General features: G+C 48.6%; 1 protein-coding gene across 16 annotated transcripts in view; it reads left to right on the forward strand.

The window, feature by feature from the left end:
- ADGRB1 (adhesion G protein-coupled receptor B1) overlaps positions 1-19,318 on the forward strand; it is a 300,832-nt gene that overhangs the window by 167,233 nt on the left and 114,281 nt on the right. For all 16 annotated transcript variants that reach the window (XM_051771931.1, XM_051771936.1, XM_051771932.1 and 13 more), the window contains 3 exons: positions 2,181-2,256; positions 6,343-6,445; positions 7,595-7,638. In XM_051771931.1, coding sequence (XP_051627891.1) covers positions 2,181-2,256; positions 6,343-6,445; positions 7,595-7,638 — 223 coding nt within the window. The remainder of the gene's footprint in view (positions 1-2,180; positions 2,257-6,342; positions 6,446-7,594; positions 7,639-19,318) is intronic.

Raw genomic sequence — 19,318 nt, forward strand, 5'->3', positions numbered from 1 at the left:
TGGATCCAGACCTGACAGGACCATCTAAGGGTAAGTAGATGGTGGTCAACACATCAGACTGAGGTCAGGGTCTGTTGCATGGACAAGCTTTGCTAGGTTTGTGAGTTTATGGTTGCTGTGTGAAACTTCCTGCCCCCAGAGAGGAAATTCAGAGGCATTTATCCCTGAGGTCACTGGCTCCACAGCAGGGCATGGATACGAGCCACAGCATGGAGGTGGGACCTCTGGGTGCATCAGCCTCACTGCCAGCTCCAGAAGGAACCTGAAAGGCTCTGGGATGCTCTGCTGAGACATCCAGGTGAAGTCCCCCAACACACTTCAGGCGCCCATCTTTTGGGAGACAGACTTGAAATTTGGCAGGATTGAGCCCTGAGTTTTCAAAAGCAGGACCCCAAGTTGGGCTAATTGCTGGGAAATTGTGGGATTTACTTCTGGCACTCATAGTTTTGAGGGGACAAGCTGTTGGCTGCTGCATCAGGCTCTGCTGTCCTTCCTTGGGACAGAGCCTGGAGACTGTGAGTTGTTGCTACCAGAAAACCTTTGGACTCCTGTTGTCACACCAGGACCTCTTGTCTTGGGCTTCCCTACTGGGAATGGAATCAGCCATCATTTCTACTTGGGAAATCTGAGGCTGGGAACTGTTGACACCCCCAAAGGTAAACAGTGAGTCACTGTCAGAGCAAGGATCATGTGAAGCTCTCCTTCTGCTTTGTTGTGCCTTGGAGACACTGTGATCTCCATGGGAGAAGCTGGAGCGTGTTGGAAGGGTTATCACAGTTTGTGTGTTGTGGCACCTTCACCTCTGGAAAGCTTTGGACAAACTGCTGGCACCAGGCACAGACAGAGCTGATCCTGCTCTGAGGCCGAGGGCTGTCCTGAAAGTATCCAGTTCCTCACGCTGCTGTTTTCCAGATTTCTATTAGAAACATCCTCACACAGAGCTGCTCTGGGGCCCCCAAGCTGCAGTGACTGTGCAAACAAAAGGTGACATCCACCCTGAAGAAGCAACTTCCCATCAGTCCTCACTTCTCCATGGTTTTCTGACTACCACCCAGGGCTCTTCCTGCCTCTGTTTTGTTCAGTATCTTGTGCTGGTGGTATATTTTTCAAGGGTTTATTTAGTGGAGATGCACCTCTTTTAGCTTTGATCCTCACTTTCCTTTGGCTGCAGGGAGTAGGAGTAACTACTCTGAGCAAAGTGATGGAGACAAGGAGCTTCATGAGACCAGAACCAAACTCCCTCACTACTGGGAGCTGATTTTGGTGGGCCAACACTGATTTGTGCAGTTGGGTGATACAATTGCCCTGCAAGCCTGTCTGTCAGTCTCTCCCAGTTATGTGTTTATCAGTTACCCCCAGTGAGCCCAGTCTGATGATGTGAAAGAGGAACACACAGACTTTTGCCAGCCCTGCACTGATGGAGCAAACTCAACCTCAGTACAAGGCATGAGAGAAATCCCAGCTCAGGGCCCTTCCCCAGGCTTCCTCAGCATTGCTTTTCACTTGTCCACTTCCTTTTTCTCCCCCAAAAACCCATCTGCAGGGCTGCCTTTGCTGTTTGGGGTTTATCAGGGGAGCTCTTGCTTTTTGCAGCTGGGCCCTGCAAGGCAGCAGAGGAGGAGCAAAAGGGAAAGGAGGAGGAGGTCAAGTGATGTGCCCAGAGGTCACACAGATGATTCAGAGGCTCATCTGGGACCGTGGTCCTGAGGCAGCACACGAGTTTTGGGGTCAGACGAGGCGCAGTGGGACAATTCCCCTTCTCGCTGCCCTTGTCGGCCCAAGCGTGGCTCTTCCCTCTGAAGGCTTGATGACTGTGGATGGGTCCAAATGCCTCGAGGTGACTGCAGGGGACCTTTCCACCCTGCAGATCTGCCTGCTGTGGTGCTGTCAGAGGGAGCAGTGGGTTTCTGAATGGGGGAGAGCAGCAGGCTGGTCATCTGGGATGAGTGAGCCTTGTGTGAGGGTGGATGTCGGGTCACCCCAAAGGCGCTGAGCCCTCTCTGGGGACCGATGGAGACCCAGTGTGGTGACAGCAGGCACTGCATCCCACCACAGCCACTCTGGCATTAGCCATGCCCCAACAGAGGCCAAATCCTGCACGTGGGTGTCCCATGGGGACAGCTGTCATCCCGATTGTCTCAGTACCGTTGTCTTCTTCCCTTCCCTCTGGTGTCCTGCAGTGTCGGACGACTCCTCCGTCTTCGTGGTGGGGACTGTGCTGTACCGGAACGTGGGCAACATCCTCTCCCTCCAGAGGTAAGAAGGGCTGCCTGGGGAGGGTGGAAAGGCTTTCCTGCTGATCCCTCTGGCCGCAGAGCCCTGGTTTTCCAGGGAAAAAACGAAGGTCACCGGGGTGCAACGAGACAGTGAGAATATTTTGCCCCCCACGGGCTGATGCTGCGCGTTCAGGTGGGGACGGGCTCATGCCTTGCAGGCATCACGTGCTGGAAAAGCAGGAAGGTTTTCCCCACCCCTGTACACCCGGGATAGGAGGGGAGGCACAGAGCTGCTGCTTCATCCCTGCCTGCCGCCCTTTGCCCTCCGGGCATGGATTCTCACACGAGGGATTTGGGGAGGGTTGGACAGACGGGGGATGGATGCTCAGCTGCCTCGATCCTCCCGAGCTCCCGGAGAGCTGCCAAACCAGGCTGAGCCCTCGAGAGCATCACGGCAGAGACAGGCTCGGGAGGAGAGCAGCAGCAGCACGCCTGGCTGCACATGTCTGCCCTGTTCCCGGCCGCTGCAAACTGCCTCGGGCACCGAAGCTTTTGTGTTCAGCGCTCCCCTTCCTTCCCTTCCCTCCTCTCCCTTTTTTCCTCGCTCTTTTTTTTTTTTTTCCCCGAGACCGGTACTGAGGCAGTAAATTAAGCATCCTAAGGCACCTTCTAAATCTGTTCTGCACTGATTAGCGTGAGCCCATTTACCATAAACACCAGGGCATCTCTCCTCACCGATAATCATTTAAATACCTCCAGATTTAGCGCTGGCAATGGCAAAAGAGCTCCAAGTGAGTGCAGGGAGGAATTAGCAAGTCAGCCAACTGTATTCTGTAATATCTTCCATTACAGCAGTGGGAATTAGATCAGAAGGGCAATAAACATCATTGGCTCAAATGATCCAGCAGTATTTCAGCTTTCTCTGGCCAAGCAGGGAATGAGCTCTGATAACCAGCAGCTGCAGCAGCCACAGCCTCCGAGCAGCATTCCCACAGGAGAGCTGATTTAAGATGTTCCTTAATTAAAGGACAGTCCCTCTTTAAAAAAAAAAAAAAAAAAAAAAAAAAAAAAAAAAAAAAAAAAAATCAGGAGCCTTGAATCACCTGTGGAGAGTCAAAGTTAAAAACAAAAAAAAAAAAAAAAAAAAAACAAAAAAGAAGAAATAAAAGCAGCAGTAGCAGTAAAGTACCTCTTACTGCAGTGCTGTGCAAATGGACACAGCATTGAAAAGGAGAATGTCATTAAATAGCCATGTAGCTGCCTATGGGTAAAAAATGATTCTGACCACAGAGGAGAGCAGCTATTCCTGGGTACACATAAGCAACATGGACCCAGATCCTGGGTTTGACCACACTGATTCAATGCAGAGTGATTTTTCCTCAAAGGAAAAAAAAAAAAAAGGAGGTTTAACTCAGTGAACAGCACCAGCTGAGCTGTTCCTAATTGTCCCAATTTACCTCCCCCAGGCAGCAATGCCTTCTCTGACTCACACATTACTCTGTCCCCTCGGATCCAGAGAGCCCTGTGGATCTTGGCAGCTGTGACAGTGGAGACAGGGCACACACCAAACCTGATTTTTCATGGCAGGGAGGTGAGCAGAGCTCAGTCCCACCTGGACAGTGCTGCAGAGGACACAGGAGAACCACCAGCCTGGCACCTTCCAGCCCGGTGTGCTCAGCAGGGTGTTTACAGCTGTTTGCACACTCTTTACAGCCACTCAGGAGCCCTCTGAGCTCCTGTTCCAGCCACATCTCCATGTGTCTTGTTTTCCTCCCAGAAGCTGGGCTGCAATGTACTTTTAGGAATAACGACTCATCTTCCTCCTGAAAGATTTCCCGTGATGCTGAATCCTTCTCCTCCCCCGGAAAGCTGCTCAGATGCTTAATTACCTTCTCTGCTGGGAGCCTGGTTCTCATTTTAAGGCTGAATTTGTCTGATTTTCCCTTCTAGGCACTGGGCCTGGTGACTGAAAAGGCCCTCACACGTAACAGACCGTCAGACATGCCTTTCAACAGGAAACTTTTGTCTGGTTTTCCAGCACCTGGATCAGTTTTCTGTCTCTGCTTTGGTCTCCCTGAGCTGTTTCCTCATCTCAAAGTGGAATTGAACCAGACAGTACAGTGGGATCCTGACAAGGAGGGGTGCATAGAGCAGATCTCTGCTTCATCTCACTGGAAGGGACCTAAAAGACTATCTCATTCCAAGCTCCTGCCATGGGCAGGGACACCTTCCACTAGCCCAGGTTGCTCCAAGCCCTGTCCAACCTGGCCTTGAACACTTCCAGAGATGGGGCAGCCACAGTTTCTCTGGACACCTGTGCCAGGGCCTCACCAGCCTCCCAGGGAAGAATTTCTTCCTTACATCTAATCTAAATCTCTCCTCTTCTAGTTTCAGACCATTCCCCCTTGTCCCATCACTGTCTGCCCATGTAAAAAGTTGTTCTGCAACTTTCCACAAGCTCCCTTCAGCTCCTGGTTGAGCTGTGACCACTTGGCCTTTAACCAATCTTCACCACACTGGTGAATGCTGCGTTCCTACAGCTTCCCACGCTGAAAAATCAAATGCTCTTTCTTCTCACCCGGTCCTCGGCCTTCAAAAGGATGTTTTGGTCTCATTTGTGTTGCTCGTGTAAATATTCAGCAGCACTGAACCAAGAGCTGACCCTCACAGACACAGCTACTAATGAAGACATGCACTGGTTGTTACCTTTCAGCACATCTTGTTTTTAGCTTCTTACAGCTGCTGCTCCCATTGACTTACTCTTTTACTTTTTCTTTGTAGGCTGATGGTTGTGCTTTATCACTTCATTTTTTTATAAGGAAAATATATTATTATTTTTCTTCTTTACCCTATTAAACCAGTGCTGTTGTTCCCTCTAGTGTCGGTGGAATAGTGGCTTTCTGAGCATCCACTTACATATCCATGAACAATTCCAAGTGGGTTTTTTTTAAACCTTTTTTTAAACTTTCTTTTAAACCTTCTTTTTATTATTATTGCTGTTACGCAAGTGCAAATCTTTCCCACCTAATTCCTTTGTAAAAAGAAATATAAAAGCCAGAAAGAAAAGTGTAAGATTTTATTAGTACCTGTCGATTTGGTGGAGATTTGGATAGGGAAAATTTTCCCTTGCCCATGGGAGCAGCCAACTGCTCAGCTACCACCAATTCCTTCATGGCAGAGTTTTCAGCTGCTGGTTGTGGGGACTTTTTGCTTATTTAAACACCAATAATCTGCAGAAACACCAGGAAAACCTGTGTATTTACATATTCAGTGTCCAGGGAAGTACCTGCAAAGAGTTTGGCTTTCCAGGAAGCAGGAGCACAGGCAAGGGAGGTATCTCCTCACTTACTGCTTCTTCCAACAGCCAAACCTCCTCAGGCTGCCAGATTTAATACAATATTTTGCCTGGGCCCAAACATTTCAACATTTCCTTGAAAGATTTGGCCTTTTTCCATCTGCTTTTGATCCTCAAGGAATAGAGATACACACCAGTATCTCCAGACAGGATCATGGAATCACAGAATGGCCTGGGTTGGAAGGGCCTTAAAGCTCATCTCATTTCAACCCCCCTGCCATGGGCAGGGACACCTTCCACTAGACCAGCTTGCTCAGAACTCCATCCAACCTGGCCTTGAGCACTTCCAGGGATGTGGTGCCCCATGGATATGCTGTAAAGGCCACCAAGCCAGCCTTTGAGGGGGGAAAACAGAAGTTTTGTTTTGAAAGCACATGAAATAATAGAATATCTCAAGCTGGAAGGGGCCCACAAGGATCATTGTAGTCCAAATGAGCTCTGTTTCCTCATGTGAGGGATAGAAAATGGGTCCAGGACTATTTTATTACTGGGATATATACAGTCTATAATTCCAACAGATTTAGGGAGTCATCGAGGTTCATAAAGTGACTGATTCCTGGAGGAATAGATGTCTAGTGGCTATGAGGGGAGCTCAAAGGGCTGAGAAGGGGCTCCACCAGCAGCAAGTGTCTTTTCACGGCATTTTAAAGTAATGGGGTCATCTCCTTCTTCACTGTGTACACCACACCTTGTACCACCAGTGACGGATGTGTGGATTTTGTGCTCCACAAAAATCCTCTTTAAAGCATCTCTTTCTCCTCTTCTCCCCAGGAACAGCACTGTTCTGAACTCCAAAGTCATCTCGGTGACTGTGAAGCCATTTCCTCGCTCCCTCCTCACCCCTTTGGAAATCGAATTCTCCCACCTGTACAACGTAAGTATTTCCTGGGACTGCACCATCCCACAGCTCTGTTTGATTCTGCAGAGCAGGAATGTGTTGGTGCAAGGAAAGAGGTGGTTTTTCTGGGCTCCTGAGATCTCTTTGCTGATGCAGGACCCTTCAATCTCCCTAAACACTGCTGAGGTTCTCCACTGCCACCCTCTCATTGGTGTCCCATTGTTGGTCACTGCCAGGGATGATTATATGGATCAACCTTCCAAACCTCCCCTGCTCTGTGCTCCTTGCTCAGGCACTACCAGGGCAGCAAGAGGGTGACAGCACAGCTGGCACAGGGAACATGGGCATACTGGTCCCAAATTCACACCATTTCATTGTGGGAAATCATGGGAGGATAACTGTGTGCTCATTAAAAAAAAAAAAGGCTGCAACAGCGATCTTCTTTGAGGAGGGAAAGGAGGGGGGAAGATTTTTTTCCATTAATACTGGAGACAGGAATATTACTGCTGTCCTCAGTGCTTCCAAAGGCAGGCTCCTTTGCTCCAGGCTCCTCTGCTCAACCCTAGGCAGATGTCTGGGATGGACACTTACACACCCCACGGCCTGTTCTTGCTGTGGGTTTTAGATGTCCTCCTGAGGCTCTACAACATGAATATTAGATCCGTTGTGTCTTTGCTTTGGACTTTCCTGGAAGGGTTTTCCAAAGGGGTCTAAGACAGCTGGAGTCAGTGGTGAACCCCTTCCAGGGGGCTTCAAACACACCTGACCCACTCCTGCGGGGCCGTGGTTCTTCCCAGCACCACGTCCCACAAAAGCACAGGCTGTATTTGATCCACTTTCCAGAAGGGAGCAGCAAAAGGATTCTGTTTGAGGGGAAGAATAAGGAAGAACATCAGTAGGGTGAGTCAGGAAAGATGCAGAGTCAAATCCTCCTTGCAGGGATGGTGATGTGGAACAAACTGAGGCACATTTTGGCCTTGCTTTTCAAGCCCAGAGTGAAAGAATCCATTCAGAGGACTGAGATCCACAACTGCCCATCTGGTGCATCCCAGACACACCAAGCTTAGGGTAGTGGAAGTTGTTCTACAGTGAGATATGTCCCACATATTTCATTCTAATCACACACTCCACAAACAGCATGACACTGATTTGTTTCTTTTTTTTCCCTCTCTTGTCTCCTGGCAGGGAACCACCAACCAGACCTGCATCCTCTGGGATGAAAATGATGGGTGAGTTCTGTGGGTTTCTCTTTATTCTCATGGGTCTGTTTGCTTTTTAGGTGAAATCATCACAATTTTAGCAGTGATGTGTCAGTCTGTCTCAGTCCTTGCTCTCTCCACTCCGTTGTCTCTTTGCCTTGGTGGGGAGTGTTTCTTCCTTCCCCTGTGCACCACTTCTTACTGACTTCTCTTTTAGTGCCAGTTGACCTGGGTCTTGCATTTAAAGATCTGCAGTCAGGTGTTTTCAGAACAGTTCATGAAGGGCCCTGTGTCCTGAAAGCATCGTGTTCTTGTACCAGGGAAACCCTCCAGGGTTCCAGCAGAGGTGTTCATGTTGCTGCTCACAAGGAGGTGTGTTTGCATTTGATTTGATGCTTTGGACCTCAGTCTACTTTTTGCAGAAGTTCTCTCTTATTTTAACTCTTCCAATTTGGGATTTTCCCATATTAAGGATGCATGAACTGAGACCCAGGATTGGGTTTGACATAGCAGTGCTTGGCTCTCTGTAGTGGTTACCCTAAATCAGACACCATAAGGAGAGTAATGCAAAATCAGAGGCCACTGTTGCAAATCTGGCCTGTGGTGGTGAAGTTCAGGTGCTGTGAACTTTATGTTGTGCTGCTGTGATAGGATAAATTGATTTTTTTTCTGGGATTTTCCAGGATTTCTGTGATGACTGATGCTGTTCAGGAGGTTTGGAGTGATGTGATTCTAGTCAGCAGGGGAAAAAAAAAAAGAAATCCCAAGTTACCAGAAAGAGTCAGGGCCATAAATCCTATATTGGAAGTAGTTGTCAAAGAATGGGCATCTTAGAAAAAAACCCAACAAAACCAAAACCAACATTCTGGAAGTGAGCTCTTAAATCTTGAGTGAACTTGACAAGGATACAAAGTGTTTGATTTAATGGTGGTTTTACTTCATTGACTTTTGTATCTCAGTTTGAAGACCAATCTGGCTTCTTTTCTGCCTGCAGTTGCTTTCTCTCCTTGAGATCTTGCACGTTTGGCACCTACCTCTGCATTTATTATTATTATTTATTAACATTATCTGCAGCACCTGAAAAATGATTCCATTCTTCTCCTTTTATGCTCCATTAAGTAGCATATGCACACATAGGCGGGCAACATATTTGCAGGCAGCTCACCCTTCTTGATGGCCTGTGATAAATTTTGCACCTGTGAGTGGATCCAAACACTGCTGAAGAACCCAGAGGGTCTCCCTGCTTGTGAAATCACACCCATGTTGGAGCCCAGGGCAGAACTGGTCCCTCTGGCTTGTAGTGGAAATTATTCCATTATTAGAAGGCTGTTGAGTGCAGGTGAACCTTCAAGAAATTAATAAAATTGCATTTTATTTTGCCAAAGAGCTGTAGGTCTGCATAGAGTGTTGTGTATTGCTGGGCAGACTCAGGAGGAGCTGGCCTGCTCTCCCAAATCTGTTGTTTCTCCATGCTGGAATAGAATTAAAGCACTTGTATACAAATCTAATTTTTGGCAAATAAGGGCGGAATTTGGATTCCTCTGCACAACATCTCGTTGGTTTTTGCTTTCTGCATCCTGGAGAGAGGGTTATGTCCAGAAGGATGGAGATGTTCCCCTGCCAAGCTGGATTTAATTAGCTGTAGTCTGAGCATGAAAAGAGCAAAATCCAGTTTGCACATGGCTGGATCCAAGGGCAGTGATGGCACTCAGGGCGGGCACATGTATCTGTCAGAGCTGGCACTGGGAAGTGCCTGGTAGGAGACAGAGGCAGGGTTGCCCAGTGCTCATCATGGATTGAGAGCTTTGAATGCCATTGATCTGGAGGCAAAACGTTGCCCAGTTCAGCATAATCACCTCTGCCTTGTGGAATGACAGAATGGTTTGGGTTGCAAAGGATCCTAAAGATTATCCAGTTCTGACCCAGTGGGCCAGGTCACTCCTTGTCCCAGGAACTCTGCCCGCTCCATACTCCTGCTCCTAAGGCTTAGCAGCTTGTTTGGCTGCCTGTTGTCCTTCTGGTAGTGCAGGATGTTGGGAATGCTTTCAGTCTTTAATCCCTGCATCCTCATGGCATCAGAGAACAGGCTCCCAGCTCAGAGCTGAGCAGGCGATTTCTTGGCATCGTCACCACGGCTCAGTTTTCAAGGATGGATTCCAAAATCCCCAGCAGATTGGTTGTGCAAATGTTGCTGCTGAGACTCCTGTGTGTGTGTGTGTGTGTGTTGGGGGGTGTGTGTGCTTCCCTGCGAGTGTTTCCAGTCAACATTTACAATCTCAAGCAGTTGAAAAGTCCTAAATGCTGATGTCAGCAGATTTTTGCCGGGGGATGTTCCAAAACTAGAGCTGATCCAGTGATCTCTGGCAACAGGAGCTGCCAAGCTGTTTGTGCAATATTTTAAAGCTGATTTGCACAACATTTTAAAGCTGATTTGCTACCACTTCTGACTCCTGGGAAAGTCTAATGAAAGGCAAATTATGCAAAGCCTATTCTCCAGTCCTGAATGCTCACCTCGAACTTGAACAGCACTCCGGGGCTGTCAAGGGCTTTGCAGTTCTGGGTCACAGTTTTGGGTGATTTTTTTCCTGCTTGGAGCAAGAATTTTTAGGCTTCACCCTGGACCTCTAGCCTGGTATGTGGTAATTCTGGTAATTCTGTGCCATGTCTTAAGCTTCCTCTTTTACCACTCTCCATGTTCCTGCTCCAAGACTGGCCAGGTGGACCTTCCCCACATCCACAATCATCCACCTGAGGCTGCAGATCTTAGTGATCCAAACCCCACCTGAATCCAGTGAATCAACCTCTGGATTTAACCCCTTGAGGCCTGTGAGTGAACAGGTACAAAGGCAGGAAACTCCAAGCAATCCTCACATGAGAGCTCCTGCCTGTTCCTGCAGCCACCTGAGCTTTCAACCCCATCCAAACCACACCACGGCCACTTAAAATCCATGGACCATGAAAGGCTGAACTGTAAAACTGCAATTAGAACAGACAATTAGCAGGTGACCATGTGTTTCCTCAAAGATGGAGCTGTCAAACAGAGCACTTGGGGAAAAAAAAAAAAAAAAGAGGAAGAACTCCTGAGTGTTCATTCATTTGCATTTAGATGGATATTTAAACTTGTACTATTAACAATGGATTTTTGATTTATTAATCCCAGCCCCTCTGAGTGACTGTGAGATTTGTGGGTGGCACCTCTCCATCTCTTTTCTCTTCCTCTTGCCCCCAACTCCTCATGTCACGAAACAAGAGGGGAGAAGATTGAGGGACTAATTTCTGTTGTGTTGGATGCTGCAAGTGTGATTAATGAGCTGAATACTGGCCGGGTAAATTGAAAGCTGAAATCAGAGAATGATTTGGGTTTCTCTGGCTCTCCTCCAAAGGTATTATTCATCTGGAGTGATTATTAGCTGCTTAACCCTGGTGAAGTGAATACCCAGGCAGGATCCAGCCTCCCACTCCTTCTTTCTCCTGCTGGAACAGGACAGAGGGAGTTGACAGATTATCCATGGGCTTCCATGTTCTTGTTCACCAGATTTGTATTTCTCACCTGCCTTGCTCTGGTGCACAACAGGGATGTCCTCTGGCAAAGGGGACTGTGAGAGGGTTGCCAGGGTTTGGTGGTGGTGGTGGCAGCATCACTTCATGTCTCTTTACAACTCCCTGAAAGAAGGTTGTAGTGAGATAAGGGTGGTCTCTTCTCCCAGGTAACAAGAGACAGGTTGAGAGGAAATGGCCTCAAGTTGCACCAGTGGAGGTTTAGATTGGATATTAGGAAAAATTCCTTTACTGAAAGGAATTGGAAAGGCATTGGAACAGGCTACCCAGGGAAGTGGTGGAGTCTCCATCCCTGGAAGTGTTTAAAAAAATGGTGTTCTTTGAGCCTGGGGTTCTGTCTGATAAGGGCATGGAATGATAAGACAAGGTGGAATGGTTTCTAACTGAAAGAAAATAGGTTTAGATTGGATATTGGGAAGAAATTCTTCCCTGTGAGGATGGTGTGGGAGCCCTGGCACAGGTTGTCCAGAGAAGCTTTGGCTGCCCTCCCTGGAAGTGTCCAAGGCCAGGTTGGGTGGGGCTCTGAGCAAGCTGGGATAGTGGAAGGTGTCCCTGCCTGTGGCAGAGAGGTTGGAACAAGATGATCTAGAAGGTCCTTTCCAATCCAAACCATTCCATGATTCTGTGAAATGTCTGGAGAGACACCACGAGATCAGTCAGGGAATGCTTGTTCTTAGAGGATCTGCCTGGCTCCACCAACCAACTATTCTGTGCTTCTCTGTCTCCAGGTGGATCTTTATAATATCTAGGCATTATAACTGATCTTAAGAGGCCTCCCAAACCTTCAAAAATATTTGCATAAAAGCTTTTTGCTCTTGGAAGAGAAAGTTCCTCAAGAACCTGTGGTTTTAATTCAAGGACACCCTTACCTTCCCTTGGGAAAGATCATCTATGCCAGTAATTAAAGCCTTTGAGCTGTCTAGGAAAATCTGACTTCACTGTTTAGGAAGGTGACACAGCACAGCAAGGTTGGGCATGGAGAACAAAGCAAACAGTGCCTCAGCTTGCAGGGCAAGGCTAAACCACTTGGAAACTTAGAGAATCCTAAAATAATGCTGAGAACAGCTCTGCTCATGGGCTCTTTTCAAGCAGGAACTGCTTGGGGTGGATCAAGGGCTGGCAGGACTGGAGATGGTCACACAGAGTTACAATCCATAGGGAATGCTCTGGAGAGTGAGAGCAAGCTTTTGGGGGTGTTTTTGTTTGTTTGTTTTGTCTGGAACAATTAAGAAGAGCCCCAAAATCATCCCAGAAGGAGCTATTGGCTGTCGGGCTCTTTGGGGTGTTTATGGTCCAGCCATCCCATGAGTCTTGCAGTGTAGCTGCTTTGCCTGAAATTCCTGTTTTCAGGATGTCTAATCTGCAGAATCCAAAGCTGTCTGAATTCCTGGCTGCATGTCCTGCATGATGACAGGAAAGTCATTACAAGGCAGCAGGAGGAGCAAGAAACACTGTGAGCTCCATGGGCTTCTCCTGAATTGCTGAAAGCCTCTGATGCACTGGATGAAGAATAAGTCAGGAAGGTTTCTTTCCTGTGCTTTTTGGGGCTTTGTCGTGATCCCAGTCTTGTTGGTCTCCACCTGGTTTCCTTTGGAGGGAATGTACAGGTCCCTTTTTTCCCCTGACACCTGAAAAGTGTCACACAGGATTTGTCTTATCTACAACATCCCACATCAACGTTTTGCTCATCACATCAGTTAATTCATCCCTCAGTGCCTGTCTTTCGAAGAAAAGCTTTCTGAAGTCAAGAAACAGCTTCCCTTTCCCCCTGTCCATCACCCAGCACATTAATGACCCTGCCAGAGCTGTAGACCAGGCAGTAACTCAGCTTGTCTGCGCTGGCAGAGATAAATGAGTCTCCCAGATACAGACAGGAAGGGAAACACAGAAGCAGAGAGTGGTTGGGCTGGAAGGGACCTGAAAGATCATCTTATTCCAACCTCTTTTCCATGGGAAGGGACGTCTTCCACTGTCCCAGGTTGCTCCAAGCCTCATTCAACCTGACCTTGAACACTTCCAGGGATGGGGCAGCCAAAGCTTCTCTGGACAACCTGTGCCAGGGCCTCACTGCCCTCACAGGAAGAATTTATTTCTAATATCTAATCTAAATCTACTCTCTTTCAGTTTAAAGCCATTCCCCTTTGTCCTGTCCCTCTATCCCTAGTCCAAAGTCCCTCTCCAGCTCTCCTGGAGCCTCTTTACGCACTGGAAGGGGATCTCAGGTCTCCCTGGAGCCTTCTCTTCTCCAGGCTGGACATTCTCAGCTCTCCCAGCCTGGCTCCAGAGCAGAGGGGCTCCAACCCTGTGATCATCTTCATGGCCACCTCTGCACTTGCTCCAGCAGCTCCACATCCTTCTTGTGTTCTGGGTCCCAGAGCTGGAGGCAGAACTCCAGGTGTGGTCCCATAACAGCCGAGTAGAGGGACAGAATCACCTCCCTGGACCTGCTGGGCTGTCACAACCCCAAAGCCCCCTGAGAAACCAGAGCTCTGCTCTCCCCTTTGCACCTGTTAATGACACGTTATATATTAATTATATATTACATGTTTTTTACTGCAACTCTCCAGCTGTGGGGGAGCAACATTGCCAGCGACATGCCTTTCATGTGACCCTGTGCAGGTTGTCTGTGCTGGTGTTTCCCAGTCCCAGCTCCATTGCCCTTAATCAGTTTTTATTCCCCACATCTTCAGTTTTGGCTCCAGCTGCAAATCCTGCCTTTTCCAGCTGCTCCTGGGGATGTATTGAGGGGGTGTCTTGGAGAGAGGAAACCACTGTGCTTGCACAGCCTGGCTACACAGGGGCAGGCAGGGAGGTTAATCTGAATATTCCCATTAGTTCCCCTGTGTTAAACCCAGTTAAAAGTATCCCTTAATTCAGCCTGTCTGACTGCACTCACAGTGTGCAACCAGGCAGATGGAACTGTGGTCCCAGGAGCCCTTTTTTAGCCCTGGACGAGAGCAGACAAGACAGGGCAATGCAGTGAAACCCTGTCACACCTCCAGAGCCTGAGGATTTATCCCTGCTCAGCTTGGGGCTGATGGAAGCACCAAGAACACCTTCCAGGGGACCATATTTTCAGGCATCTGCCTTATTCCAAGGACAATTTTTCCTGGAAATACCTTGCCACCTGGACTTCCAGGTGTTGCAGGAAAGAGGTGGTGGATTCTGTTGGCAGAAAGCAGCTGGTACAAGGTACCAGCAAAGCACAGGGCTGTGTCCATCCCTGTTTGGGAGAGGACTCAGACTTGTTTGGCCTTTGCTAAGCTGCTCCACAGCATCCAGCCTTGTCCATGGGATTGGGAAAGCAGGTGCTGGCTTATTCTCCTGTGTCATTCACAGCACAGGATGGAGGAGAAGCTGAGCAGCACAAAACAGGGCTTCTGCTGCCTGCCAACAGAGCATGGCTTAATGGCTTTTGACAGAAGGGAGAAGGGGAGAGGACAGAGGATTCAGAGGCTCTGAATCAAATGGTCCCTTGCTTCCCTAGGAAAGGGGTCAGGAATACAGAGGGAATAAATGAATTCCCTTTACAGAACTGGCAGGAGCCAGACACTGACACCTGGAGGATGCTCCCATTGGGAAGGGGCTTTGGGTTCAGTGATGTGATTCCCAGCCTCAGCTCAGTGCTGAATGTGAGCTGTGAGCTGGAGCCTCATGAGGTTCAGGATGGTTTGTGAGTTCACATGTGACTGTGCAATGTATTCACATAAAAAAAAATATATGTGCAGGGCTATAAATAGGTGAAAGTTTGGGAACAGGTGAGTGCTGGTGGCTGTGTATGAGAAAGGACATGTGACTGTGTTTCTGGGCACAGTCAGGGCTGCAGGGTGTTGGTGGGGTGTCAGTGTGGGTGTGAGCACAGGGGAGGGCTGCAGGTACCTCTAAGTGAAAGGCATTATTGGTATATATGTTTATATATGTGTATGTGCTTGGTTTTGGGCCTCTACTACAGGAAAGACATGAAGGTGCTGGAGCATGTCCAGAGAAGGGCAATGGAGCTGGGGAAACGTCTGGAGTGGCTGAGGGAGCTGTGGGAGTTCTGCCTGGAGAAAAGGAGACTCAGGGAGGACCTCCTTGCTCTCCAAAACTGCCTGGCAGGAGATTGGAGCCAAGTGGGGGTCGGGTTCTTCTCCCAGGTGACAAGCGATAGGACAAGAGGAAACAGCCTCACCTTCCACCAGGAAAGGTTTAGATTGCATATCTGGGAATATTGATACATGGAAAGGGTTGTCAAGCATTGGAATGGGCTGCCCAGGGAGTTGGTTGACCTCCCATCCCTGAAGGTATTTAAAAGACATGTAGATGTGGCATTTGGGGACCTGGTTTAGTGGTGACCTTGGCAGTGCTGGGTTAACGGTAGGACTTGATATTAGAGGTCTTTTCCCACCTAAATGATTCTGTGATCCCATGTTATGTGTACATATTTGTGTGTGGACACCAGAGAAGCACATGTTCATGTGACAATGCACACAGGGACCCAGGTGAGGCTGTTAATCCAACCCACCCTCCACCTGTGCAAGGACTGTACAGCCAGAAATGCACAATTTATATTTAAATACATGTAGGATCTACAGGGTGTCTGTGTGTGTGTGTGAGGGGGATGAGCACACACAAACCTCTGACTTGTCTTCCCTGCATCCCTGCCTGGTTCTCCTGGAACCTCCTGCCATGGACATGCCAGGAAAGTCCAACCTGAATTCCCAACTTGCATGAAGGGACTCCAGGCTGACACTGCAATAACAGTACAGGCTTCTGAATGTGCTGGTGGAGAACTTTGGTTCACAGCTCCAAGCCTTAAAGTGTGGGGAAGAGAAGGAGGCTGGGGAAATTTGAAGCCTGCCCTTGGTGTGCTCAAACTCAACAGCCAACAGGGTACAGCTTTGAGGCAACTTCAAGGCAGGCTCAGATGCATGGAGGAGAGATAAAGACTTGCACTGAAGAACACTCAGCACCCTCTGTGTGTTAAATTCACTGTAGAGTCACTTTATCTCCATGTACTTCTTTGCTGGATTGATTTTATTCTCCCTTTATCAGCACAAGAAAGGCTGTCTGGTTCCAGAGCAGGGCTTCCAAAATGGTTCTGCCTCTAAACCTGCAGATCTTACCAGGTCTGCATCCTCTGGAGCGTTACTTGGCTTTGCTGGAAGCTGCAGAGCAGCCTGTGCCTGATGTGAGGAAGGTGGATCTCAGGTGTCTCAAGGCCAGGGTTGTCCAAAGCCCAGCCCACCATCATCAGGTAGATGCTCAAGAAGGTTTATATGCCACATGACTCTGTCAAGAACACAAGAAGTTTCCCCATCAGGCTTCTTTGCTCAAACTTCCTTGCAAGACTGAGGCAAGCTCAGGTGAGCTTCTTAAAATGCCTCATTTTTTAACAAATCCATCAACTCCACCGGCAGGCAAGCCACAAACACAGCAGTACCCACCATATTCCCAATACTGCCAAAATTTCATCATGGAATCATAGAATAGTTTGAGTTGGAAAGGGCCTTCAAGATCACCTAATTCCAACTCCCTGCCACGGGCAGGGGCACATTCCACTAGACCAGGTTGCTCAGGGCTCCATCCAACCAGGCCTTGAGCCCTTCCAGGGATGGGGCACCCACAGCTTCACTGGGCAACCTTTTCCAGTGCTTTACCACCCTCACAGGGAAGAATTTCTTCTTAATATCTAGTTTCATCTATTTTGCCCATTCCAGTCCCAGGTACCTCACAGAGCTCTCACTCTCATGAGAAGGAGCCCATGGGAGATGGGCAGGGTTCAGAGACAGGTTTATGAGTTCATTCACTGCTGAAAGATGATGGACAAGGTAGGATGGACTGGTAGGATTATGGACAGGGTAGCAGTGATGGACATGGTGGAAAAGTGCTGAGAACTGGCTCGCCGTGAATAAGGATGGACAAAGTTTGATTTTTAAAGAGGAGAAAAGCACTCGTGCTCATTTTCACCTGACTGCTTGTGCACTGCACTAGAAGATGAAATGTTCTGCTGAAACTGCAGAGAAAAGAGGACATAGTGCCTGGGATACAGCCCTTGTCTAATGATGAACTTTCTGTGTGTCTGGGCAAATCAGTGTAAGCTTTGTGCCTCAGTTTTCCCTGAGCCTCCTGCACTAATGACATCAGACAGCTCTTCTAAATGCCATGGGATCCAGGAGTCAGGAACTCCTTTAAGGGGAAGCAAGAGGTAAAAATAAGTATTTTTATTTATCACTGAGAACTGGTTACCTAAAGGTGAGCTTGATGGTTGAACTGGTCACCCAAGCCAGAGGAGCTCCCATTGTGTCAGCTTTGCCCATCACACCTCAGTCCTGTGAGCAGCAGCAAGAGTTCCCATGGGAATTTTGGTCTTCAGGAGGTGGAATGAGACCAGAAAGACTCAGGACAATCACTGAGGGTGGGAGACACCAGCCTGTGCATCCCACCCACTGCCTGAGCTCAGGGTGGCCTCTCAGCCATGTGGTAGAGAGGATTAGCAAATGCAGGGAGCACCCAGATGAGGATTAGCAAAGGAATGGAGCACCCAGATGAGGATTAGCAAATGCAGGGAGCACCCAGATGAGGATTAGCAAAGGAATGGAACACCCAGATGAGGATTAGCAAATGCAGGGAGCACCCAGATGAGGATTAGTGAAGGAGTGGAGCACCCAGATGAGGATTAGCAAATGCAGGGAGCACCCAGATGAGGATTAGCAAAGCAGTGGAGCACCCAGATGAGGATTAGCAAATGCAGGGAGCACCCAGACAACTCTGACAGCTGCCAGATGTGGAGCACAGCAGCTTCTCCCAGCACAGGGAGAATGGGAAGAGCAGGGACAGGCAGACCCACAGGGCTGAGCCCTCCTGGAAAGCCATGGGCAAAGCTCTCCCCGCAGAGAGGACAAATCCTCTGTGCCCTGACCAGTAGATTTATTTGGACGCACTTGAACCCTCAGTCAGGAGCTGCAGAGAGGAAAACAACTGGCACAGCAAGGTCAGGAAGCCCAATTACAAGGCCTATAACGATTTCCAGACTTGTCAAGGCTCTTTCCAGGGCTTTGCAAATACTTTAATTCAATTACGGCACTGACCCATTGGAATGTGCATGTTCATCTCCCAGAGCTACCTCTGCCTTAGGCCAGAGCTGCCTCTCCAGGGGGTTTAATGCACATGTGGAATGTTGGTGGGATGGAAAGTCAAGCAGAGGAATTGCTGCCTGTCTCTGAGGGAACAAATTCACCCTCTGCCAGAGCCTGGTGCGTGGCAAGGTGAGGGTGGGGAGACCCTGGCACAGGCTGCCAAGAGAAGCTGCGGATGTGCCAGCCCTGGAAGTGTCCAAGGCCAGATTGGATGGGGCTTGGAGCAACTTAGGGTAGTGGAAGGTGTCCCTGCCCATGGCAGGGGTGTTGGAACTGGATGATCTTTCAGGTCACTTCATTCTATCAGGGCTGCCCAAAGCCTGACCCAGCAAGAGCCTCCATCTTCCCAGGGGGAATTCTGCTGGTTTGAGGAGAGTCTTTCTTGCTGCTGTGGATGGAAGCACAGGCAGCAAATTGGGTGGGAAGTGCATCATTTTCCCTCATTTTTTGCTGATGGATTCAATCCACCACCAGCCAACCAAGGAGACAAAAATGAAAAGGGTCATAATTGCCTTGATGAGTGATGGGCTGTCCCCAAAAACTGAAGTGCTGCCGTTTGAGGGTGGGGAGGGAGAAACCAAGGCAGTGATTTATCCACAGTCACCGAGGACGAGCAGAGCTGAGCCACAATCAGCTCTTCTGTCCTTTCTTATGGCTGTGCTGGTGGCTCTGAAGAAAATTAACTGTGTCCTGTATTGGGAGAACAGGAGCCCAGAGGAGGTGGTGATCCAGGACACTGCTGCACCTTTTTTAGCTGTGGTTATTATTTATTTAATGATGGATAGAGCTCATATGTTGAATCTTTAAGAATGCTGAGCAACCTTCAAACCTCAGCAAGGCTCCTGACAGCTTCAAGGGCACTCCATGGGATTTGGCCCAGGGATTATCAATATGCAGATGATTTTTCACCCCTTAATCTGAGGCTGAGGACTGAACAAAGGGCTGTTTGCAAAGGGCTGTTTGCATGTCTTTTAGCTGTCACTGGGGTAACTGTGTCTTTAATCTTCCATACAAGCCCAAGTGAAAGCTGCAGG

Source organism: Manacus candei, unplaced genomic scaffold, assembly GCF_025592945.1.
Source record: "Manacus candei isolate 608988 ecotype Guabito, Panama unplaced genomic scaffold, ASM2559294v1 h1tg000148l, whole genome shotgun sequence".
Taxonomy (NCBI): Eukaryota; Metazoa; Chordata; class Aves; order Passeriformes; family Pipridae; genus Manacus; species Manacus candei.